Source organism: Porites lutea, chromosome 11 (assembly GCF_958299795.1).
Source record: "Porites lutea chromosome 11, jaPorLute2.1, whole genome shotgun sequence".
Classification (NCBI taxonomy): Eukaryota; Metazoa; Cnidaria; class Anthozoa; order Scleractinia; family Poritidae; genus Porites; species Porites lutea.
In genome coordinates, this window is record NC_133211.1 from 29280 (window position 1) to 51228 (window position 21949).

The 21949-nt window shown below is 37.4% G+C and overlaps 1 protein-coding gene across 1 annotated transcript in view; it reads right to left on the minus strand.

Moving 5' to 3' along the window:
- Window positions 1-21949, minus strand: part of LOC140951704 (2-aminoethanethiol dioxygenase-like) — a 32089-nt gene that overhangs the window by 8157 nt on the left and 1983 nt on the right. The window contains exons 2-4 of the mRNA XM_073401018.1: window positions 12982-13166; window positions 6248-6298; window positions 2338-2399 (exon numbers count right to left, since the gene is read on the minus strand). Coding sequence (XP_073257119.1) covers window positions 2338-2399; window positions 6248-6298; window positions 12982-13166 — 298 coding nt within the window. The remainder of the gene's footprint in view (window positions 1-2337; window positions 2400-6247; window positions 6299-12981; window positions 13167-21949) is intronic.

The window sequence follows — 21949 nt, forward strand, 5'->3', positions numbered from 1 at the left end:
AGGATATTACACGGTAGCGCGAAGATATGAATTTTATTTTCGAGTGGCAAAACAATATTTTACGAACGAGCGCAGCGAGTTAGTAAAATATTGTTTTTGCCACGAGAAAATAAAATTCATATCTTCAAGCCGCCGTGTAATGTTCTTTTTATTATATAGACAAAAAGACATTGATAAAATAATAGAGAGAAATTACCGAAATTACGTCATCGATAAACTCACGTGTGAGATTATGGAAAATAAACCACTCGAGTCCCGGATGTAGTTTTTATGAATTTTACGAGTGGTATATTTTCCAGTAAAACACTTGTGTCTATATAATAAATTCTGAGATTTAATGTAGCTTTGTCAATGATTTTTGCATGTCTATTTCTGATATTTTGTTGTAAAAATTAAACCGGGGAAGCCCATTCCTTGTAAGCCCTGTAACTTCCATTGGGCTTCCTTGCCATCAGCCTTTTTAAATATTTAGATTTTCTTGTCTTTTTGTACATCCTTATGCCAAAACAATAAACTGAACCTGTGATCTTTGGTATCAAATACTGACACAGATCATTATTTTTCTTTGGTTTCTACCCTGTTCTGTGATAAAAACAAAATTTTAATGAGCAAATTTCCTGAAATGTCTTTTTTTAATGAGATTATCAATAATCATAGTCAACTGGGAGATTTCCTGTTGTCAGCAGGTGATCGCATTGCCCATGTGTATTCAAGCCATTGCCAAGTAGTTTTGCCCTTGTGGCTTGCTTGGAGTTGCCTTGCTGCTTTTTGCCTTTTCTTTATCTACTCCCACCCGCCTCTTGCTTCTTTGAAACTCCTATGTTCAGGTTTAGACGTGGCTAAATATCATTTAGGCAAAGTTAAACTTGAGCCACTTGGCCAGTGGTCTTCTCTTACTCCAGTAAGTGACCTATGGGGTGGCCCTCAAAGAATTGCAGGGCTCCTTGTGTGGTCTTTTGCTAGTGTTGTGTTGCACTGTAGCTTTGCTTGCTGATTGTAGCGGATCAATTTCTGCCTTCTTGCGAATCATTGCGGATTCTTGCTCTCTCTCCTCCCTCCCTGCTGGGTGGTTTCATAAGACTAAATATTCTCAGGTAAGTATCCTCTTAGGTGAGACATTAGTATCTCAGCTGAATTTCATTCAGTGTGACGGTGCTGGTTAATGGCCGCTCCTGGGGTGGTTCCCGCTTCTAGGGTTGCCATGGATACCTCCTCTCTGCCTATTGCATTTGGCCTCCCACTAACCTTTAAGGCACCTGCTCCCAAGCTCATTATTAGCGATGAGTTTCACGTAAGTTCTTTTGTGTTCTTTATTCTCCACTGATAGATCAGTATGACAGTAGGCATGGGCAGGTGACCCATGGTAGGTTGCCATCGAAACCCCCCTTCATTTGCATTTTACCCACATTCATTTGCTTATTGCTCACATTGCTTACAATTGACACCTACCCTCCATTTTCATTGCTGCTTATCGACAAGTTAATCATGCTAACGTGTTGTGTGCATGTCACCACCTAAGTGACTAAAACCCTGTGGAGGGACACATGTAGCCCCATATTAATTTCATAAGCTCTACTGAATAGACACTTTAAAGGACACTTTATCCTGTAATTTTTATCAGCATGATAACTTTTACAATCTTCTGAGCCCAGTTCCTCAAAAGATGGTTAAGTTTAACCCAGGATTAAGACAAATTTCAAGCAAGATTTTCTTGTCTAAGAGCATGAAACTCGAGCTTACAAAACACTGTCTAGCCTTTACTCCAAGATACGGTGATGATAACACAAAATGTCACTCTAAGAAATTCATAGCAAGGTAAAAGACAAAAATGGCACAAAATTTAAATCCTGGATTAGTGCTAATCGGCCTTTCAGAAACTGGGCCCTGGTGTTCTCATTAAAAGAAAGGTGTCACATAACTCGATCAAGAATTACGTATAGTACACACTTGTAGGGACCATCAATGGCTTTTTGATTTCCCACGCAAATTCAGTACTGAGGGACAATTAAGATATGTGAGAAAAATAAAAAGGCTTGATATTGTTTTTTTAAATATGGATCTATTTCCGCTGATGCATCTTAAATGAGAAATATGATGCAATCATCCACTGACCAACACTCAAGGTTCACAAGTTGTGAGGACACTCTTTCTTGATGACACACTTTTTTACTTCTCCCCCAATTTTAGGCTCAGTTCACCAAATATGCACTACTCAAAGGAGCAATAGCTTTCTAGTTGGACACTGTCACGTCAATTATGGGTCTCCAAACTTTATGATTAGCTATAAATTAACATATAACTTAATGACTGACAACTTGACACAAGTTTTTAACTCACTTTTTAACTGGGAACGAATGGGGTTCCTGGAAAGACCTTCCATTTTGCCGTTCAGAATGGTTCTAAGTGGGAAGTAAACAAGTGTTACCATAACTTTTTTGATAATGAAAACTATAAGAACATAATGATCATGCATCAATCTTAACATTATATTTGACACAACCTTATACAACCCTCAAAGACCACCTTGCTTATCACCTGAGCTGGCTGTTTGCATAAACGTAAGGAAATGCACATGTACACGTATACATATGCCTTGTCAAGGCTTGAAATTAACTTTTTATGTGGCTACCTTTACTTTAACCAAGGTTAACCTCAAGTTCAACCCATCAACAATAGATGGCTGTGGGAAAGGTGCCAGAAGAAGCAGAAGGGGGCCGCAAGCGATCTTAGAGGGTAACCATGACAACCCTGAGAGCGGCACTCACCAGGCACCGTCACAGTGAGAATCTCAGTGGAGAGAGGCGCAGATACTTACCACAACAGCATCCAGGGAGGAGGGAGGGTTGGGGCAAATAACAACTATAACTACTGCGCGCAAAAGAAACAAGATCAAAATGATTGACTCCTGCGAAAGCACTGTAAAATCACTAAGGCCCTGCTAAACCCTGAGACCGCCCCACATACAATTAGTGAATGAGACTGCTGGCGAGCATTGTCTCGCATTTAACTTAGCCTAAATTACATTTACGCTAAGTTAATTTATTTGCAGCTGACAAGGGGTTGGAATACTAAGTACCACATGGCAGCCACTACACAGTGAACCTACCAGACAGTGACCTACCACATGGTGCACCAGTTGGGCTTCACCTGACACAAAATCTCTTTTTGCGTCTATAAAATATATAGGAATTTCAAATGTATAATATTACTTTTTGCACAAGGTGTGAAGCATTTTCTATTGAAGAGTCAGGGGATCTAACATACGAGATGTCCCCTCCGCTTATTTAAAAAGTAATCAATTCAAAGTCTGACTTTGAAGAATGATTATTCAGTCACACTAATTGGAATCGATTGAAACAAAAAGCTGCCTCAAGCTAGTTTGTTCACAGATCTCAAGGGTAATGATTTCTTCTCCTAAGCAATGTTCTAGTTCAGTCATTAATAAAACTACAAATTGCAAATTGCCGAGTATTTAATTATAATTATGAGCTTCTGCAAAACAATGTCAAAAACGAGGGTCAAAAAATAATATTATCAATAGACTCAATTATGCATTTTTTCAACTTTTTTTGTAATCATTCTCATCATTGTGTCTTAAGGTATTTGCACAGGCAAATTTTCAACATTTTATTTTGCCCTCAAAATCTTTCTACAGTAAGTTCAGATGATGTAATATGCATATCTGGTGTTCTTTTTTGAATATACCTTGGCATTTAAGAGAAAATCTACTCAAAAGTTGACTGATTTACCGGAAGTTAAAGAAAAATTTTCATTTCCGTTACTAAGGAAAAGGACGGCAGGAGCACAATTTGACTCCTCTTTCCAGCATCAAGTTCTGTTGATGCGCTGAACAAAATCTATTCACTGCTTGGATTCATTGACAAACTACAGCCGCTGTGTGTCCAACTTGATTTTTCTTGCTTCTGTTAAAGCTGTGATGACTAATATTACTTGCTTCTTGTCAAAATTTGTTATGTTCTTGAAATACACTCCGTTTTCCAGGGCTTATTATTGTTTTAAATTTACATTACATCGGTGTGTCTTCTCACCTGATATTTTCTGACAATTTTGCCGGGAGAGTAAAACGTTTTCTTGGCCCCTAATCATCTGGTCTGTTTTTCTGCCAATTTCTTTCACTTTACAGAAGCAATTCTTTTCAATTTTGAATAAAACTCTTCTTCAATCTTCATACTTCGGCGCGCTTCACTGCATTAAAGCTGACACTGAGTAACGCATCTTCCGGAAATGCGGCACACCTAGCAACTGGTCACGTATCAAAATCCAAGGGGGCTATAGAGAGGTTATTTGGCATTTTCTTAGGCTTCCACGAGCATTTTACACAGCGGTTATTCAAAATGGCGGGCAGGAAGGTCTGTGATGGTAGTATTGAGGAAAAAAAGGTTGATTTTGAGAAGAAAATAAGCTTTTTTACACTGGAAAAGCGTTAATTACCACCTGACCGATTTACCTTGACTTACAGGAACCAGTTTTTTGGAGGAATGGATCATTATTACTTCGTGAAATTTGGCAAATACACAAACAGCATGTTAATGAACAGATCTGTGTTTGACTAAAGGTTAGAATTGCCGTACAGCTGAGTTATTGATGTCAAAATATGGGTCAAATTACAAAATAGCAAATTGTGCCCTAGAGGCTGGATTAATTGGAGCTGTGTCGTGGTCAAACACAGAATTATTCTATCTTATGTCCTTATTTGTGTTACATTTCTTTTTTAACAATAACTCTAAGGATTCTTCTGAAATTTTGATTTTTCTCTTTCCGTGCCACCCTAGGGGGTAATTAAATTAACACCTTTTGGGTGACATAACATAGTTTATTTTGATATATTCTAGTTCCTCAAGAACTGAGGAATACTGTCAATGTAGTGACATATAGATATTATCCATAAAACAACCACTAAAAATGATGCAAAAATGTGCAAAATTTGCCTGTGCAGATACCTTAATGTATTCAAAGAATGAAACAACACACTTTGTGGTGCCCAATCCCCTTAGTATACTGTGTGTTAGGTTTTTTGTAGTAGTTTAATGCGGCTAAATATCATTTAGAGAAAGTTAAACTTGAGCGAGTTGGCCAGCAATCTTTGCCCACTCTGGTACGTGACCTATGGGGTGGCCCTTGGGAAATTGCAGGGCTCCTTGTGTGCTCTTTTGCTAGCGTTGTGTTGCATTGTAGCTTTGCTTGCTGATCGCAGCGGATCAATTTTTGCCTTCTTGTGAATCACTGCGGATTCTTGCTCCCTCTCCTCCCTCCCTGCCTAGTGGTTTCATAATCATTTCTCAGATAAGTATTCTCTTAGGTAAGTATCTCCACTGAATTTATTCACTGTGACTGTGCTGGTTAGTGGCTGCTCTTGGGGTGGTTCCTGCTTCTAGGGTTGCCATAGATTCCTCCTCTCTGCTCATTGCATTTGGCCCCCCACTAACCTTTAAGGCACCTGCTCCCAAGCTCATCAGTAGCGATGAGTTTAATCCCTGGTACTTAAACATTGCAAACTAATTGCGGCAACTTCATCCTTCTAGGCACGTATTCTGAAGGGGCACCCCTTAGGTTGGTAGGGCTTATTAAATCATTGCAGCTTCTTTTTGCCTAACCCTTGCCACTTCCAAGGTTTGTCTGTTTGTAATGGTAAGTATCTGTTCATGTCAGTCTTATTCCATTGCAAGTTCCAGTCTGACAGTGCTTTTTAGAAGCTGATGCAGAGGTGGCTCCCATTTGTGGGATTGCTATGAACACCTCCCTATCTTAGGCCCTAAAGAACAAACTTTTAAAATTCGAGTTACGAAGCTCATTAATTGGTGATCAGTTTATCATTCCAGCATCAGCTAGCAAACAGAGGAAACTTTAACTTGCAAAATAGAACTTTTTGGTTGCCAGTTTATGACTTCAAAGAATCTTATGAAAATAGACTTTGTATCACAAGAGTATGCGAGTACAATGACAGAGCTCCTTACTTCTCCATCGCTTTGTCTTAAAACTTACAGCCTTATTCATTAATTTCATTTCTTTGACATATGAGAACTTGACTTGATCACCAAAACAGCATTATTAGTTTGACAAGTTGAAAAACTGGTGGCCATTATCAGCCACAATTTCAAGGTCTTGTTGATAGACATGTCTTCGACACATAACTACTCTATTTCAATCTCTGACCTGCACTGTAATCAAATTGTCAGCCAATGGTTATCAGTTGAGTAATAGTACAATAAAAACAAGTATAACTTACTCAGACTGGATATCATAAGACTCCACTGATATTTGGCCATGAACAACTTTACTGCAAAAATAATAATAAACACACTGTATTAATCAAACTAATAATCCAGCTAACACTTACAAGCCCAGCTAATGGAAATGCTGCAAGGCATATATGTTATATATTACTATGAAATGTAACAAGGGCGTATCTTTTTTTCCTCTAATCCATGAGATTCCTACATTCCATCTGACCTGCATCGTTAACGATAGGAGACCCTGCACTTACTGAGGAAGGCTCACTTGAATAATAACATTGTACATACAAACATTCCTTAAGGCTTACTGCTTCGAAACAAACAGTTGTTTGCAAGGCATTAAAGAATTGTAGGACATGATTTGCAAGAAGGCCTTATTAATCTGACAAAGAGAAATCACTGTCTCTTCAAGCAGACTGAGCTATGCATTATCAGTCTGGATCATTTGCTACAACCAGTTGCAAAAATGTTGAGACACTACCATGAATAAACGGCCTTTCTTGCTTCAAATCGCTCCTAGTTACAGGTCTGCGAGATATAATACTAACCTCCGTCCTCCCTCCCATTCAAAGTTGTTCCTCCAAGTCTTGAGTGTGGTCTTGTATTGCTAGCAACTTTGATAAGAGGTGGAGGGGGGGGAATCAAAAGCACAAGATCATGGACAGGCCATTTATGCCAAAATACGGTACAGTGTCTCACATACTTTTGCAACTGGTTGTAGCGTTTGTAATAACCCTTGAAATTTCCTTCCTAACAAAATTAATGTTTATGATCTTAAAAAATAGCATTTCCAAGATATACTTGTTTTTTCTTTCTGAACCAAGGGAAGAATTTTTATTGAGGGTCACAAGTTTGGCACAGTTGCCAAATTTTGAGGGACAATTATTGTCAGGGAATTGCCGGAATGTCACAACTTCACATTATGGCTCAAACCTAATATATTAAAACACCTTTTCTATGACTGAATGCTATTTAAAATTGACCTACAAATAGACAGTGTAATAGATAACTATGTAGTATGACATAACACAAAAACAAAATTTTGCCATGGCCTTTCTCCGCAGCCGTTTTTGTGTCTTTCAAGGGAACATTAGAACAGTACATTATGAAACAAAGAGTGACAGTGTAAGAAATAGGAAACAATGTTAAATCATCCATTTCAAGTGTGCCTAAGTGGTGAGAATAAAAGCAAGGATGGTTTTGGAAGCACTTAACAGAATGCTGTTTTTTAAATTCAGTGCAGTCCCGCCCAGGCAGACATGTAACTGCACTGGGGATTTTTTTTTATGCAAGTCATACAAACAGTTACGTTTAATGTGGCAAGACTATGGAATAGGCAGTAGCCTCTGGGCGTGAAAGACTGCTGCTTGTTAACTACCTTAGAAAACAAAATTAAGCACATCAAAATTTTGCAACTTGCCATGGAAAATCTTAAGCAATTCTTAAGTTAGTTACTTTCAAATTTAAACCTATGTATTTTAAATGTTTTTTTTTAATTTTCTCTGGGGGCCACGGGTAGATTATCAAGAGATATTGAGAGCTAACCGAAAAGAAAACAGCTTTTATTCTCTGTCACACTTAGTTACTTCCTGTGCAGAAGACATATTAAACAATCGCCCTCCCCCTCCTCCCATAAGCAGATATCCTTGGCAAGGTCAGAGAAAGTATCCACCACTTGTGCTGGCCACTTACAGAACTGACTGTTCAGGCCTTTTGTTTTTTTTGGGGGAGGGCATGATTTCAAAGGAATACTGTGTTTGCAACAAAAAATTCTTGCATGGATCATGCAGGTTAAATGATAATATATCTGCCTACTGGGATAGAAACTATACATTTAGAATGGAAAATGAGGGATTAGATATCACACTTTCTACTTTGCATTGTGCAGCCTAGCTTAAACCTTGTCAAGACACTTACTATTATTGATCTTGACATACTTTCTGAATTCTACGCTTTGTATTGAGTAAAAGTCCAGGAGAATTTTTCAATTTGACTTAAGACCTTATTTTTGCTACTTGCTGCTGCTGCTGCTTGGAGATCACTATGCCAGTGTGTTGTCATTGTTGACTTCCTGTGGTTGATGTTTGCATTGTGACATCTTTGCCAGCACACTAATACACTAACAGGCAGTTTCTTAACAAGATTAGTTCAAAATTCAATTTTAGAAATAACAGTTGTTTTGGGTTTACGCAAGTTTGTTAAGTTTACTTCAATGACAGTTTTGTGTTTGCATTTTCTCATCCTTGCTAACAGCGTGAATTCCAATACTTAATACTATTAACAGTTATTTTGACAAATATTAAAACAGCACACAAACAACACACAAAGCAATAATAATTGTTATTACAAACAGATGGACACTGTCCATCATTGCACACATCCATGTTCTCTAGTTATGGCAAGGTTGTCAAAAAGATTTTAAGTAGCAGGAGAATAACACAAAGTAACTGGCACTGGGGACTTGAGGCCCCCCATCAGGCAAGGGGTCTGGGGCTGCCCAGCCCCTCAGTGGGGTATAAGGGCAAAGGTCCAGGGGGCAAAGCCCCCAGGGGCAAAACAGATTTGAGGTTTACACACTTGCTGAAATTGGCTCTCCTGAGCTGAGAGCAATACTAACAAGAGATGTATCTGTTTTTGAATGAAAATCATTAATCCATTTTTTTTTGTCCTAATACATGTTAGGTCCATATATTTTTGTTTACAATAATAATGCTTACTATTTACAGTAGGATTTTTTATAATGATAACAGATCATTTCTTTAGTTGCATTGCATTATCAGCACACGCGAAATTGAAACTTTGATGCTGCAAAATGCTTTTCTTACGGGCGATTTTCTCTATAAGGATGATGTTTCAGACATCTTTCCTTGGTGGGTATATTATAACAAATCCTGTCTGCACATACAGTATACCCGTCTCTTTCATCAGCATTAATTCGTGAAAAAACTAAAATGATGTCCTACACATCTAACAAATTTTTATCACAGTAAACTACATTTAACACATTTATGCATTGCATAATATTTCATTTGATTTCAAACGCATACACGTGCTAGCCTGCGAACAGCAGATGTATTTCCAGTTGTCGCTTCTCTCCCTCCGAAGGGAGAGAAGCGACGACTGGAAATACGTCTGCTGTTCGCAGGCTACACCCATGCCAGATGAATGCAAAAACCATAAGTTTGTTTGACATTTGTTTTAAAATAGAAAATAGAACATCAACACAGACAAATTTCCAAAAAACAGACACTCGAAAGCTTTTGTGTGTCTTTCTTTCTTCATTCTCAGAGAAAGATTATTTAAAGACAATGTAAACAAACCTTCGCTATTTTTCTTCGCTTCGTGGTATCATATTATGGCTATGAGAGTGGATTAGAAAACTCGTCAAAAATCATGAAAAAGAACATTCAGGGCATGATTGAAACAATTCCTTTTTCTATTTCTATTTTACAACTTTTTTAATTGTCCATTTTTACGCTTTTCTCTAACAATTTTTAGCCGGTGAAACCTTCAAAGTAGCCAGCAAGAAGCATCCGTCACCGGTGCATTTTGACAACCCTGCATGGTATTTCTCACACTGGTTTGGTTAGCTTAATTTCTTTCCTATTTAACATCTTTCAGCCCTCGACAACAATACCAACACATACTTTGTCTATTAGACAGAAAAGAAAAACTGATGTTGATCCTCGGGAGTTTACCGAATACAAAACGTGTGGATTCAAGTCCAAATGGCTTGAAGAATTTTCATAAATAACCACATGAAATGCAAAACATGTCTCAATGCAATGCATACAGATCTTAAAGCATCTCAATCATTTGTACATGGTGTGACTAATTTTCTGCGATTAGCATCAAATTTCCATCAATTAAAAATGAAAATGGCAGCTGTCTACACTGTAAATCCTTAAACAAAGATGTCACAAAAAGTTTACGCGACATGTGGAAAAACAAACTCAATCACTTTTATGTCTTTGAAAGCTTAAGGAAGAATGACTCTATTTATTGTAAAGACAGAAATTGCAGACTGCAAATTCCCCCCTCCCATTCTTGTATTCACATTGATTCACACAACGTAGGTTTGGGGACTCTCTAAAAACAAAAAGAAGGGGTTCTAATTTCCTGAGACTGGAGGTCCTAAGGACCCCTAACTTTCAAAATCAGTGAGAATTCTGTGGGTGGGTTTTATTCAGCTATTTGACAAAGGGAGAGCTAAACGGGAAAGATTTTCGTGAAATCACCAGGCATTACTAGCTAGGTATCCAAGGCATAAACCATCTGCATTTAACTTGATAGTGGACATCCATGTTATAGTCAATTGACAGCTGTCAGAAAAGGGTATCCGCCAACCAGTGTCACATGACTGTATCGTGGGATTAAGTATACAACTCACTGACATGGTGTTTTTTGTGTAAGTTATGCGATGACCAGTTATTGGTTTTATTTTATCAAAGGCTAAGGTTCAAAATTTCTCAGTGTCAAAGAACTGTGTCTTGTGGTTTCGATTGCATTGCCAGACTGAATGACCTGTTGTGGGCAGATATTGAAAATTACTTCTGTTTTTCTTTTATTGTATTCATTTTAAGAATAGTCGTAAAGGGCCATGGCATATATTCAAAAACTTATTTAACGTGGCTGTTTAATCATTACAAGGAAATCTCACACCTTGACTTTGATGTATTGACCTAGCTATCACTCAGTTAACAAGTGGTATATTATAAGGGGGCAAAACATGACAGGTGAAATAATGAAAGTACAAATTATGGACTTATGTCTAAACAACCACCTGATAAACTTGTTATTTTCTGCATGAATTGAATCAGGAAAGTGACTAACTTTGCCAAATAACTCTTGTACCAAACATAAAGACTTTTGCAACTCCTTGTAGTGACAGAAGAGTAAAAAAATAGGAGATATACTTGACAAACTCCACAGCTCAATCAGAAAAAGTTTAAGAAGCGCCACAGTAAACAGCATGTTTGAATTAGCATTGAGGTGGTTTATTTAGTCTATGCTGGCAAGAAACCAATCAAATATAGAGACTTCTTTGTTCATAAAACCATGTATCTGCTAAGTTATGCTTGAATTGATCGAAAACTAGGTTGCCCTATGGCCGGCACATTGGGCACTGAACACAAACTTGTAAGCACATCTGCTGAGTTCATTATGTTTACATTTACCAACTATTTTTGCAATCAAAAGTGTTCAAAGGAGGATATGACTATCTTCCCGTCATGCATTGTGGTCAAACTAAATTATCAAATGGGTGAATCCCAGTGTGACTTATTTGAAAGTGTCGCTGCATAGGTAACAAAGGCACAAGAGAGATACACAAAATAATTCTTTAGAAATGCAGTACATTCCATGTAAATTGTATTGATTGTATGATAGAATTTTACGAGGTAGCTATAGATACCCTTCTCAGGTCCAAGATTTTGTTTACCATTTAAATTGTTCATCAAGATTGTTTGACTTTATGTGAATAAAAGCTTACTGATAAACCCTTGCTAACGGGGTCTGAGGTGAAATAAATATTCAATAATACTTCTTTAAAGCTTAGTACATATTCTGTAATAAAATATGCATTGAATGTAGAAGGTATCAAAGAAGCTGGCTACGAGGAACTCAGCAGGGAATGAGTAATAGATCCATGATTAACATGGCCAGTAGATATTATCTTATTGAGCTGGCCAAAATACTGACATGTAAGCGTTTTTACCAGCTTCAAAGACTGGTGACCTCCAACACTACAGAGTCAAAAGGAGTCAACCGGGTTTTTCAGAATATTTGAAGTATAATAGCAAGGATTTTTGTCTCAATTCTCAATCGACTCCTTGTTTGATTACCGAAATGAATAATTAAAAAATACCATGCATACAACAGAATAGCAGTGACATATGACGGGAGAAAGGTCACATGGTCGAATCTTACAAAAAACAGACTAATTTAATCAAGAAATTGTTCTGTTCTCTTGGTGAAAGAGAAGAAATTATGCAAAGATCAACTTTACCTCCATGTCTCATCCTTGAAGCGGTGAAAATTTCTCAGAAACTTTAAGTAAAATTCAAGTTTTCATCATACAGACCGGAAACAATCACCCTGAAATAGGCGCAAGGCCCACTGGGAAGATGCTCCTTTAAAGTGTTCTAAACACCCTGATGATTTGAAAACAAGTCCACCAATTCTGACAAAGTAGTGATTACATACAAAAAATAAAGCAAAGCCATACAAATATTCTACAAATCAGGAGTGAAGTTTCCAGTAAAGCATAAGGTTGAGCAAGTGTTCCAATAGTCTGCTTGTAAGTGAGCACAAGAAAGCAAGGCATGCAAATATCTAACTAACACACCTTGAGAATCAAACTGCTATCTCAGGGATGTAGCCAAGGAAAAGCTATGCACGCTTTTTTATTATTCAAGCGGACCTTTTTATGCAACTGCTCCTCCAAAATTACCCAATGCCTTTGCTTTCCCAAGCAATTTGAGCCAGCTGTAAGCTCTTTTTTAGCCAATGAAATAGTGGGCAGCTCACTCTTAGCTAGATCTCTGGTATCTGAGTGAAATACGTCTTTCCCTGCAGTTGTTCATGCATAGAGCAAGAATCGTCAACTTTATGAAATGCTTTCATGATCTTTGAAACAATACTTGCCAAAAATACTAAGAAAACTTCAACGCACTCAACAATGTATGATTTCATTTCTACTTTTATTGTAGTATTTAGCGCTACTTACCACAAACCAAACATGCCAGGGTGGTCATGAAGGGGAATTGAACATCCTTTCTTGAGAATAAACACAGCTAAAGTAAAAATGCGACACTCAAAGATAGATACATGTGTTGCTGGTGCTCGAGAATAGCTTCCATTGCTCTTTTCAGGAAGAACAAGTTTGATGTCTTCTGCAGTTACAGAGTCAAGCTAAAACAAAAGGGATGATGCCATATTAGAAAAATAGAAAATGAATGAATACATTAAGGGGGTATTACACTCTTTGTAACAAGCTACTAGGAAATCCATTTATGAAAGACACTACAAAACAAATTTTTGGAAGGAATAAAAATAGTACATGTACAGGGCTTCTGATATTTTGTGCGGACATGGAGCCGCTAAATTCAGGTGAATCAACAAAATCTCCCGAAATTCACAAAAACACATGAAATACCTACGAGGTTGCAAGTGAAGTGATTGTGCTACCCTCACTAAAGCCAATTACTGTTTAATATCTTGGTATATTATTGAGCTATTTTGAAAAAATGGCTCATATGTCAGTGGAGTGAGCGTATGTGTCTTTGTGGCTTTGTATGTTCGGATGTTTGTTGCAAGAGCCAATAAGGTTGAAGGTACTATGAGTTGATGCTTAGGAACCTATGAGATCTTGGCATCTATTTAAACATGCTGTTGCTAAAAGTCGAACAAGGGCACTTCGAGACTGCCATCTTGATTCTTCACATTTTTTTCGTCTTTTATTATGGCTACAGGTGTTTAGAAGCATTATATTAAATATCTTCATGATTCAAATGCCGTGTACAGTGATGCAGCTGTTTAGGGGTTCATATTCTATAATTTGTGGATGCTGCTTCAAGACATTTCTGACCGAATTCAGCTATTGTGAACAGTACAACGCACGTATTTATGAGTTCTGTTTCACCTGCTTCAAGGTAGAGTATAAAAGATCAAATATTTTCAAAGCTCTTCCAATGAAACAATAACATTGATATTTAGATATGGACTTTAATTCGAAAGTATACGGCTTATAAATTGTCGTTTTAGATGTTTGAAAGGCAGCTTATTTTTTTGGAAGTAAGTACAGAGTATTGTTAATCCTGTAAACTAGCTTTATTTTCTCACCTACAAAGTTCAGCAAACCTTTTTTGTTACGGCAATTGAAACATGAATAAGAGAACAACATGATACATCCTTCCTGCTTACTAAGTGTTATAGTTATTGAAATGTATTTTATTTAGTAAAGATTCGTAACTTAAGGCTGGTTTCCATATGATCGCTACGATCGCTGAGAAAAAATGTTCAGTGATTGCAGCGATCATAGCGATCATATGAGTTACGCATCTTTACTAAATAAAATATGATCGTTGTCACTGCGATTGCTGGAAAGTGGTTTCCATATGATCGCTGCAATCACCGAACTTTTTTTCTCAGCGATGGCAGCGATCACAGCGATCGTAGCGATCATATGGAAACCAGGCTTAAAGTAGAAACAGTTGCGTTAGGGAATATTGTTTTATTGAGTGGAATAACATGATATGAGTAGAAATATATTTCCGCAGTTTCAATTGATTATTTTCTTGGAAGTTAATAAATGGTAGGCTATCAAGCTTTGACGTTTCATGAAGCATAATTTAATTGCAGATGTTGTAAAGCCGAGGTGACTTCTTAAAATTGTTTGAGAAAACTTTCTAGTAAACAATTTGCGTTTTGTTACGTACGAATTGTAAAAGGGCTAAAGTCTAACATCTTCACATGCAAATCATGTGCATGAGTGATTTTTATAATTCTGTTAACTCGATTACTGTGTGATAACTTAAATTCCCTCACGTACAAACCATGAAAGGGGCAAAGTCTGACACTTTCATGTGCAAACTGTGTGATTCTACATCTCATGCTTGCTTTTCACAGTAATAAACAATTATTGGATGAGGTTTTTGTGATATCCAGAATAATCAAGGTGGAGGTAGGGGTTATCGGCCTCAGCCATCATAAAAACCGAATCTAATAAGTGTTTTATTATACATTGAATGAATTCTTTCTTTCTTGCTTTGACATAAAATGTATGTTTTCAAAGTTTGTGTCACCTCTTTCTTTTCCTCAGGTTCGTTCAGTGTTTTCTCTTTCACGTAATCAGTGAACAGCTCCTTGCCACCTTCGTCGACCTTTTGTGTTTTGTGTGTCCTTGTCTTCAACTATTTTTTGATGACCAACGAAGCAAACGACGGTCAACGAAGCAAACCTGGAAGTTATGTTTTTGCTTCTTCACTGATGGCAAGCAACACAAAATGTGCAAACTTGACATGATTACCCTTAGAAATCATACACTGCGGTCATACATGACATGATTACCCATGACCTTGAGTGTCCTTGACATGATTATTGTATAATCTGCAGTTAGATGACGTTCCATGTGCTGATTTTGAAAATTCACTGTATGCTTTTGGCCAGTCAATAAAGAGATAGTGAGTTCAAAGTATAATAATAATAGAAACTTGAACTATGAAGACATCTTTAGTTTTGTAACTAGTGCCTAAGCAAAGGCTCTTTTCTTTCAACAAGCAAAAACTCATAACATTCTTAGAATTAAGTGGTCAGAGTTAAAGACTGTTTCATTAAAGTAGAATTGCACGTGATAACCTTGTGAATAATGATGCAACCATCCTCAACAATGATGAAAATCTTAGCTATTCAGTATTCGATGACCTTCATTATTTTAAGAAACCATTAAGAAATCTTGAAACGTTAGAGTCTTCCCTCTAAGCATGTTTGGTGAGTTGGTCTTCATAGTACTTTAACAATTTTTTTTTTTTCACCAGATGTTTGAAGGAAAGACAAAGAAAACTGAATTTATTAGATCGAATCAGCTATGCGCTGCGGTTCTGGTTTTCATTAATGTACAGCAATACCCAATTTCGCACAATTTAGGATTAAGACAGAAGATTGCCCATAATGTTACACTGAAGCATTCAAAATAGCTCATGCACGTAAAACATGACTATGTTTTTTGAGGCCATCATTAACAATACAAACAGACAAAACATTGTTAAGTTTCAAATTATCTCTTGACTACATGTTATATGAAGTTAAATGACTTGCAGCAGCACTAAATTTGGTTAAATGTAATTTAACTTAGTTAACCACCACAACCTTAGCAGTCAAGAGGGTTCATGAGCTTACCAGCCAAGCAGTTCACAAGCTTAGTGGGCATCCAGCAGTCAATCCCATAAGTGCGGGCTCACATGGTACCTGGTAACTTTGTGCACTGCTAGGATCTGTAAGTTCTTCGTTGAGCATTTGTGCTGTGGTCTATAGAGTGGTTCATTCAGTGTCCCCCCTCCCATCCCTCATTTTTTTCCTTCCACTGTTTCATCAGTGTGACGGGTGCCTGGAATGGGGGCTAACGACAGGGATTTTCCAGCTATGGGGGTAGTATTCTATCTAGGGGCTGGCTGGCCACAATGAGTGGACGCCCCTGGATATCCCAGGCACCCACCTTCCACTTAAATGAGGCAGTTAGTTAACTACCAAGATTGTTAATCTGTACTGCTAAGAAATTTCAGCATGAGTAATTATTCCAACAACTTTCAGTGAACATGGAGAAAGGTCATTAAGAGCCATGGAGTTAATAAACAGTTTTGTCAACGATTGTAGGTTGATTCGCAATTTCCTTTGTTTCCTTAATTGATGAATAATTAGGGCTAGGAGACAAAGGAAATTGAGAATCAACCTAGGTTAAAAAATTTAATTTGAAATCAAATTTAACATGCAACAAATATGTATCAAGTTCTCTGAACTGGAACAAGCAGCGTGAGGAAGTACAAAAGAAAGCAATCGTGTCCTTACTGTCTTACAATGCAACATTCATTCTGCTCCACCCAAAGTTAAAGAATGCGCATATCAGACGTTCATGTGCCCCATCACAGAGTATGCTGGTCCAGCTTGGAACCCTCATACCTCAAAGGGAGTTGCGACGGTTGAATCAGTTCAAAGGTGAGCAGCAAGACTTGTGTGCAACAACTATCAGAGATCCAAAAGTGTCTTAAGTATCAAATTTAACTGGTCATCACTGGAAGAATGAAGAATGCTAATTGATCTCTCACTTTTTTATAAGTTCCAGTATAACTGCACGTGACCAGAGGAGCCCACAATCCTAATCTCCAGGTTGTTATTACACATGCGTCGCATGTATGTAGCCAGCATTTGTTTGGACTTCCACTTAAATGAATGGAATGCACAGAATGCACTTTGATCATGTGCATTAAGACCTTCTGCACACTCATAATCTGGTCACGTGTGTTTTGACCATCTGTCACATGTAACTTATGCAAAGTACAGCGTTGGAGCAAAAGCGTTTTGACGTTTGATCGTTCTCGCCTGCACTCCATAACCTTTAATAGTTATCACTAGTTTAGTTGTTTTGCCCTTTCCTAGTGAGTTATCTCTTAACACCTTATGTACAGTATGACATATACAACCTTTAACTTGCTTTTGTTGATGCGTACAAGTACTCTTTTTTTGGCCAATGTATTCAGGTGTGGAACAGTCTTCCATAATTTGCTGTTATGGCTTTGTCTTTGCCCATGTTTAAGTCCACAGTCAAAACCTATCTTTCATACCTACTGCCCAATTGTGCCACCTATTGCAACGATTAGCATATACCATTGGCAATATCAATGAACTGTTTAAAAGAGAAAGTCAACTTTTTGCACAACTTCATACTAAATATTAAGTAAAGAAGCTATAATGCACAACATGGCAAAGAAAACCAATGGCAACTTTATACCCTCAGTCTCTGTGTATCAAAATTTAACTATTTTCTCATTGTGTTAAAATGTGGCTTAATATCATTTAGGCAAACTTAAACTCGAGCGAGTTGGCCAGCGGTCTTCTCCCACTTCAGTATGTGACCTACGGAGTGGCCCACGGGGAATTGCAGGGCTCCTTGTGTGCTCTTTTGCTAGTGTTGCTTTGCATTGTAGCTTTGCTTGTACATAGCGGATCAATTTTTGCCTTCTTGCGAATCATTGCAGATTCTTGCTGATCGTAGCGGATCAAAAAGCTGCTTCTAGCTAGTTAGTTCACAGATCTTAAGGGTAATGATTTCTTCTCCTAAGCAATGTTCTAGGTCAGTCATTAATAAAACTACAAATCACGAATTGCCAATTATCTAATTATAATTATGAGCTTCTGCGATACAATGTCAAAAATGAGGGTCATAAAATAATATTATTAATAGACTCAATTATACATTTTTTGAACTATTTTTGTAATCATTCTCATCATTGTGTCTTAATGTATTCAAAGAATGAAACAACACACTTTGTGGTGCCCAGTCCCCTCAGTATACTGTGTGTTAGTTTTTTTGTAATAGTTTAATGTGGCTAAATATCATTTTGAGAAAGTTAAACTTGAGCGAGTTGGCCAGCAGTCTTTGCCCACTCTAGTGCATGACCTATGGGGTGGCCCTTGGGGAATTGCAGGGCTTCTTGTGTGCTCTTTTGCTAGCATTGTGTTGCATAGTAGCTTTGCTTGCTGATCGCAGTGGATCAATTTTTGCCTTCTTGTGAATCACTGCGGATTCTTCCTCCCTCTCCTCCCTCTCTGCCTAGTGGTTTCATAATCATTTCTCAGATAAGTATTCTTTTAGGTAAGTATCTCCACTGATTTTATTCAGTGTGACTGTGCCGGTTAGTGGCCGCTCTTGGGGTGGTTCCTGCTTCCAGGGTTACCATGGATACCTCCTCTCTGCTTACTGCATTTGGCCTCCCACTAACCTTTAAAACACCTGCCTTCAAGCTCATCACTAGCAATGAGTTTAATATGTTGTGGTTCAATTTTATCCTTGGTTTAAAGTTTTTCCCCTTTGTTTTTAGGTATGGTAATGAATGATAACGAGTTTGAAACAAAGGAAAATGAAATTTGTACCAAGGATAAAATTGAACCACAACAAATACATAGGAACATTATGTCAAAACAAGCTCGATTGGACCAGATTGGTATACAGTATGTGGTCCTTGGTCTGGACAAAAAAGACGTAAATGAGTATTTCTTATCTTGGAAGGAGAGTAGTGGGCTGAAATTTGTCCGTAAGTTGCCGTAACATTTTACTAACTTGTGACAAATTGACAGCTTCTGAGCTTTGCCGAAAATCCTGCATCATAGAAAATGACCACTCTTTTTGATGGCCCCTGATCCAGCCACTCATTCCTTGGTCTGGCCACTTTGTAAGCCAGCATGCCAACTGTGCGCAGAAAAGAAATGTTCCAAGCACAACCTGATGTAAATTCCTGTATATTTTCTATAGGCATCATTTAAACTTTGAAACGAAAATGAGATTTCTGTGTAAAGATATAGTTTGGTCTCATTAAGAATTAATATTTTTGCTGCAGTATGAATGTGTGTTGTGCAGTTACAGTGAGACCACTGCAAAATCACCACTATTTTAAGTGAATTCAATCAAAGTTTAGAGAGAAAGTAAAAACAAAAAATTTGTTGTCGCTTGTTGTCCTCAAGAAAAACTTCCCATCAGGAATTTTGTCTTAGTTGTGCAGCAATGGCAAAGAATTCGGCTGAAAAGCATACATCATCAACTTGAACGCTTCATGTGGTTTTTATTATTAACTCCAATCATTGAAACTGCTTTACTTAAAACGTGACTCAAAGTTGAAAGATTCTCACTTCAATTCATTAATCTTAATTTACTAAGAACTAAACGAAAAGAAGACTGAACTTTCTGAGGCTCTCCCTTTACAGTCACTATTTGGCTGCTTTATGTTATTGTCCGGTGGCTAGACCAAGGACCTAATACGCAATATTTACTTTGGAATATAAACTATAACTTTCGTTTTAAAATTCAACCTGTCGACCAAATTTTTTTTCAAGTCAAAAAAACATTTCTTGTGCACTGTGTACACCACAAATTAGCTTTCTTAATGCACTAAGTTGCGTATGCCTGAATTCAAGATACAGGGCTGTTGCTAAAACTTCGAGTTGCCGGGTATATGCAAACAGTAGGAGGGGAATTGTAGAGCTAGGAACTTCTTTGGTTTCTGTTTTCCTTTTGTTTCCTATGAAAGTAGCCGGGTCTCACGCTCATGGTAACCGGGGAAAATACCCAGTCCCCAGCTCTTAGTGACAGCCCTAAAGATATATCCAAGAAACTTAAGGTGCCATACAAAACAAAAATAACAGAACAAAATTTACCTATGTTTGCATTAACTTGATTCTCCAGCCTTCGCTAACATCAGGAAAACCTCGAATCAAGCTTAAGAAGGCAAAGAGATCAATAAAGACTAGGAAAGTTTCGTTTGTATTGTAACCTTATTTTCTTCCTGGAAATTACATCACAAAGTAAAGCCAGCCAGACCTAGGCCAGACCAAGGGCCACATACTGTATTCTACCAGATTGACAACATACCACAAATGGTACTATTATTTCCCATGAGCCATTTGAAATTTATTGTAAACTCATCCACAGTTTATGTCTACCCATTCAAAAATTCTTAAGTTATTCAGTCATTTAGATAACCTGTTTGAAAATTATCATGAGTCATTTGTCTGTTTGTGCTAACTGTTTGGAATACTTAATAACCTGCTCAACTGTTTGATGAATGGTTTGAACGACTGAGTAAGCAATTCACCTGTTTGAGTAAGCCATTTAGGATACTCAACAACCCAGTCATTTGATGGATGCATTTAAATAGGTTTTTTGGTTTTTACAGCTGTGCATTGAACCAGTTTAACAAATTAGTGTACCTTTTTGTGAGAAAGGTCACATGTCTTATTTGTCCTTTGGTACTGAAATAAATTGGAGGGAAAACCGAAACACAAGTGAATTGGTTACTGCAACCATGTAAATTGATTATAAACCAACAACCACAAAACATGCTAAGCTACTGTCGAGTTAGGATTCACCGTTTTTGCCCACTGAGGACACAGAAGTTTATGAAAGTTATCGTACCTGATAAAAATAACTGGAGAAAACGTAATTTTATTCCCACTAAGTCTATTCAATAGAGCTTTAAATACATACAATGATAAAACATCAACTCTATTTATCTGTAGAGTTCCAAGAATTGCTTCGAATAATCTGAGAAATGTATTGCCTGTATTCAAGGGAAATTACTCGCTTCCAAACTCCTGCCTTTGCAAAAAACATGGCTTTCGACATGAATGTTTCTGAATTGATTAAGTGTATACACAAAAATCAAGGGCCTTGATTTGAGAGAAACTACATCATTGCCAAAGTGCCAAGACATGATCAAAATGCTGCATCATTTTAATCACTGCTAAAAATTAACTGCATGCTAATCACATGATCCATTTGTATACAACGAAGGATTTTTTAACACTCAACCAACTTAGAGTGCTCACTATAAAAGTGGAACAAAACAACAACAACAATATAATAGTGCACATTGCAACTGGATGATAACTACATGAGTACATTTGAAGCAAGACTTTCATAAGACAGGCATTCACTAAAATGTTATGTCAAACTCAGACAGCTTATTTGAGTGAAGAATAAAAACAAGGATTACAGGAGTTCGATGTACAATACTATTTTTTCCATATGTTAATACATAAACAAAATGTCAGATTTCAATTCCAGAAGGGCATCTGTAGTAAACTTGCAAAACAGTTTATACACAGTTTGCTGGATTTTTCAAAACTTCCTTTGCAAAACCTTTTTTGTTGCAACTGCAGCCTCAATTTGTAATTGGCAACTCTAGGTTTCTGTTGTTAGAAAATATAGTATGAATGCATTTCATGACAAAATGATTGTAATATTTTGTGTTTGTTTACTCTAACTTGTGAAACTTCTGTAACTAGTTTGAACCTTGGCACTTCATGGGTTGTTCGACTCCAGAACACAGGGGATATGCAAATTCCAGCTTGCTAGAAGGCGATGTGAAAGTGAGAAAATGTCATGCAATGCTATTCTTAAGAAACTGTATGAGCCGAAAATGGATGTG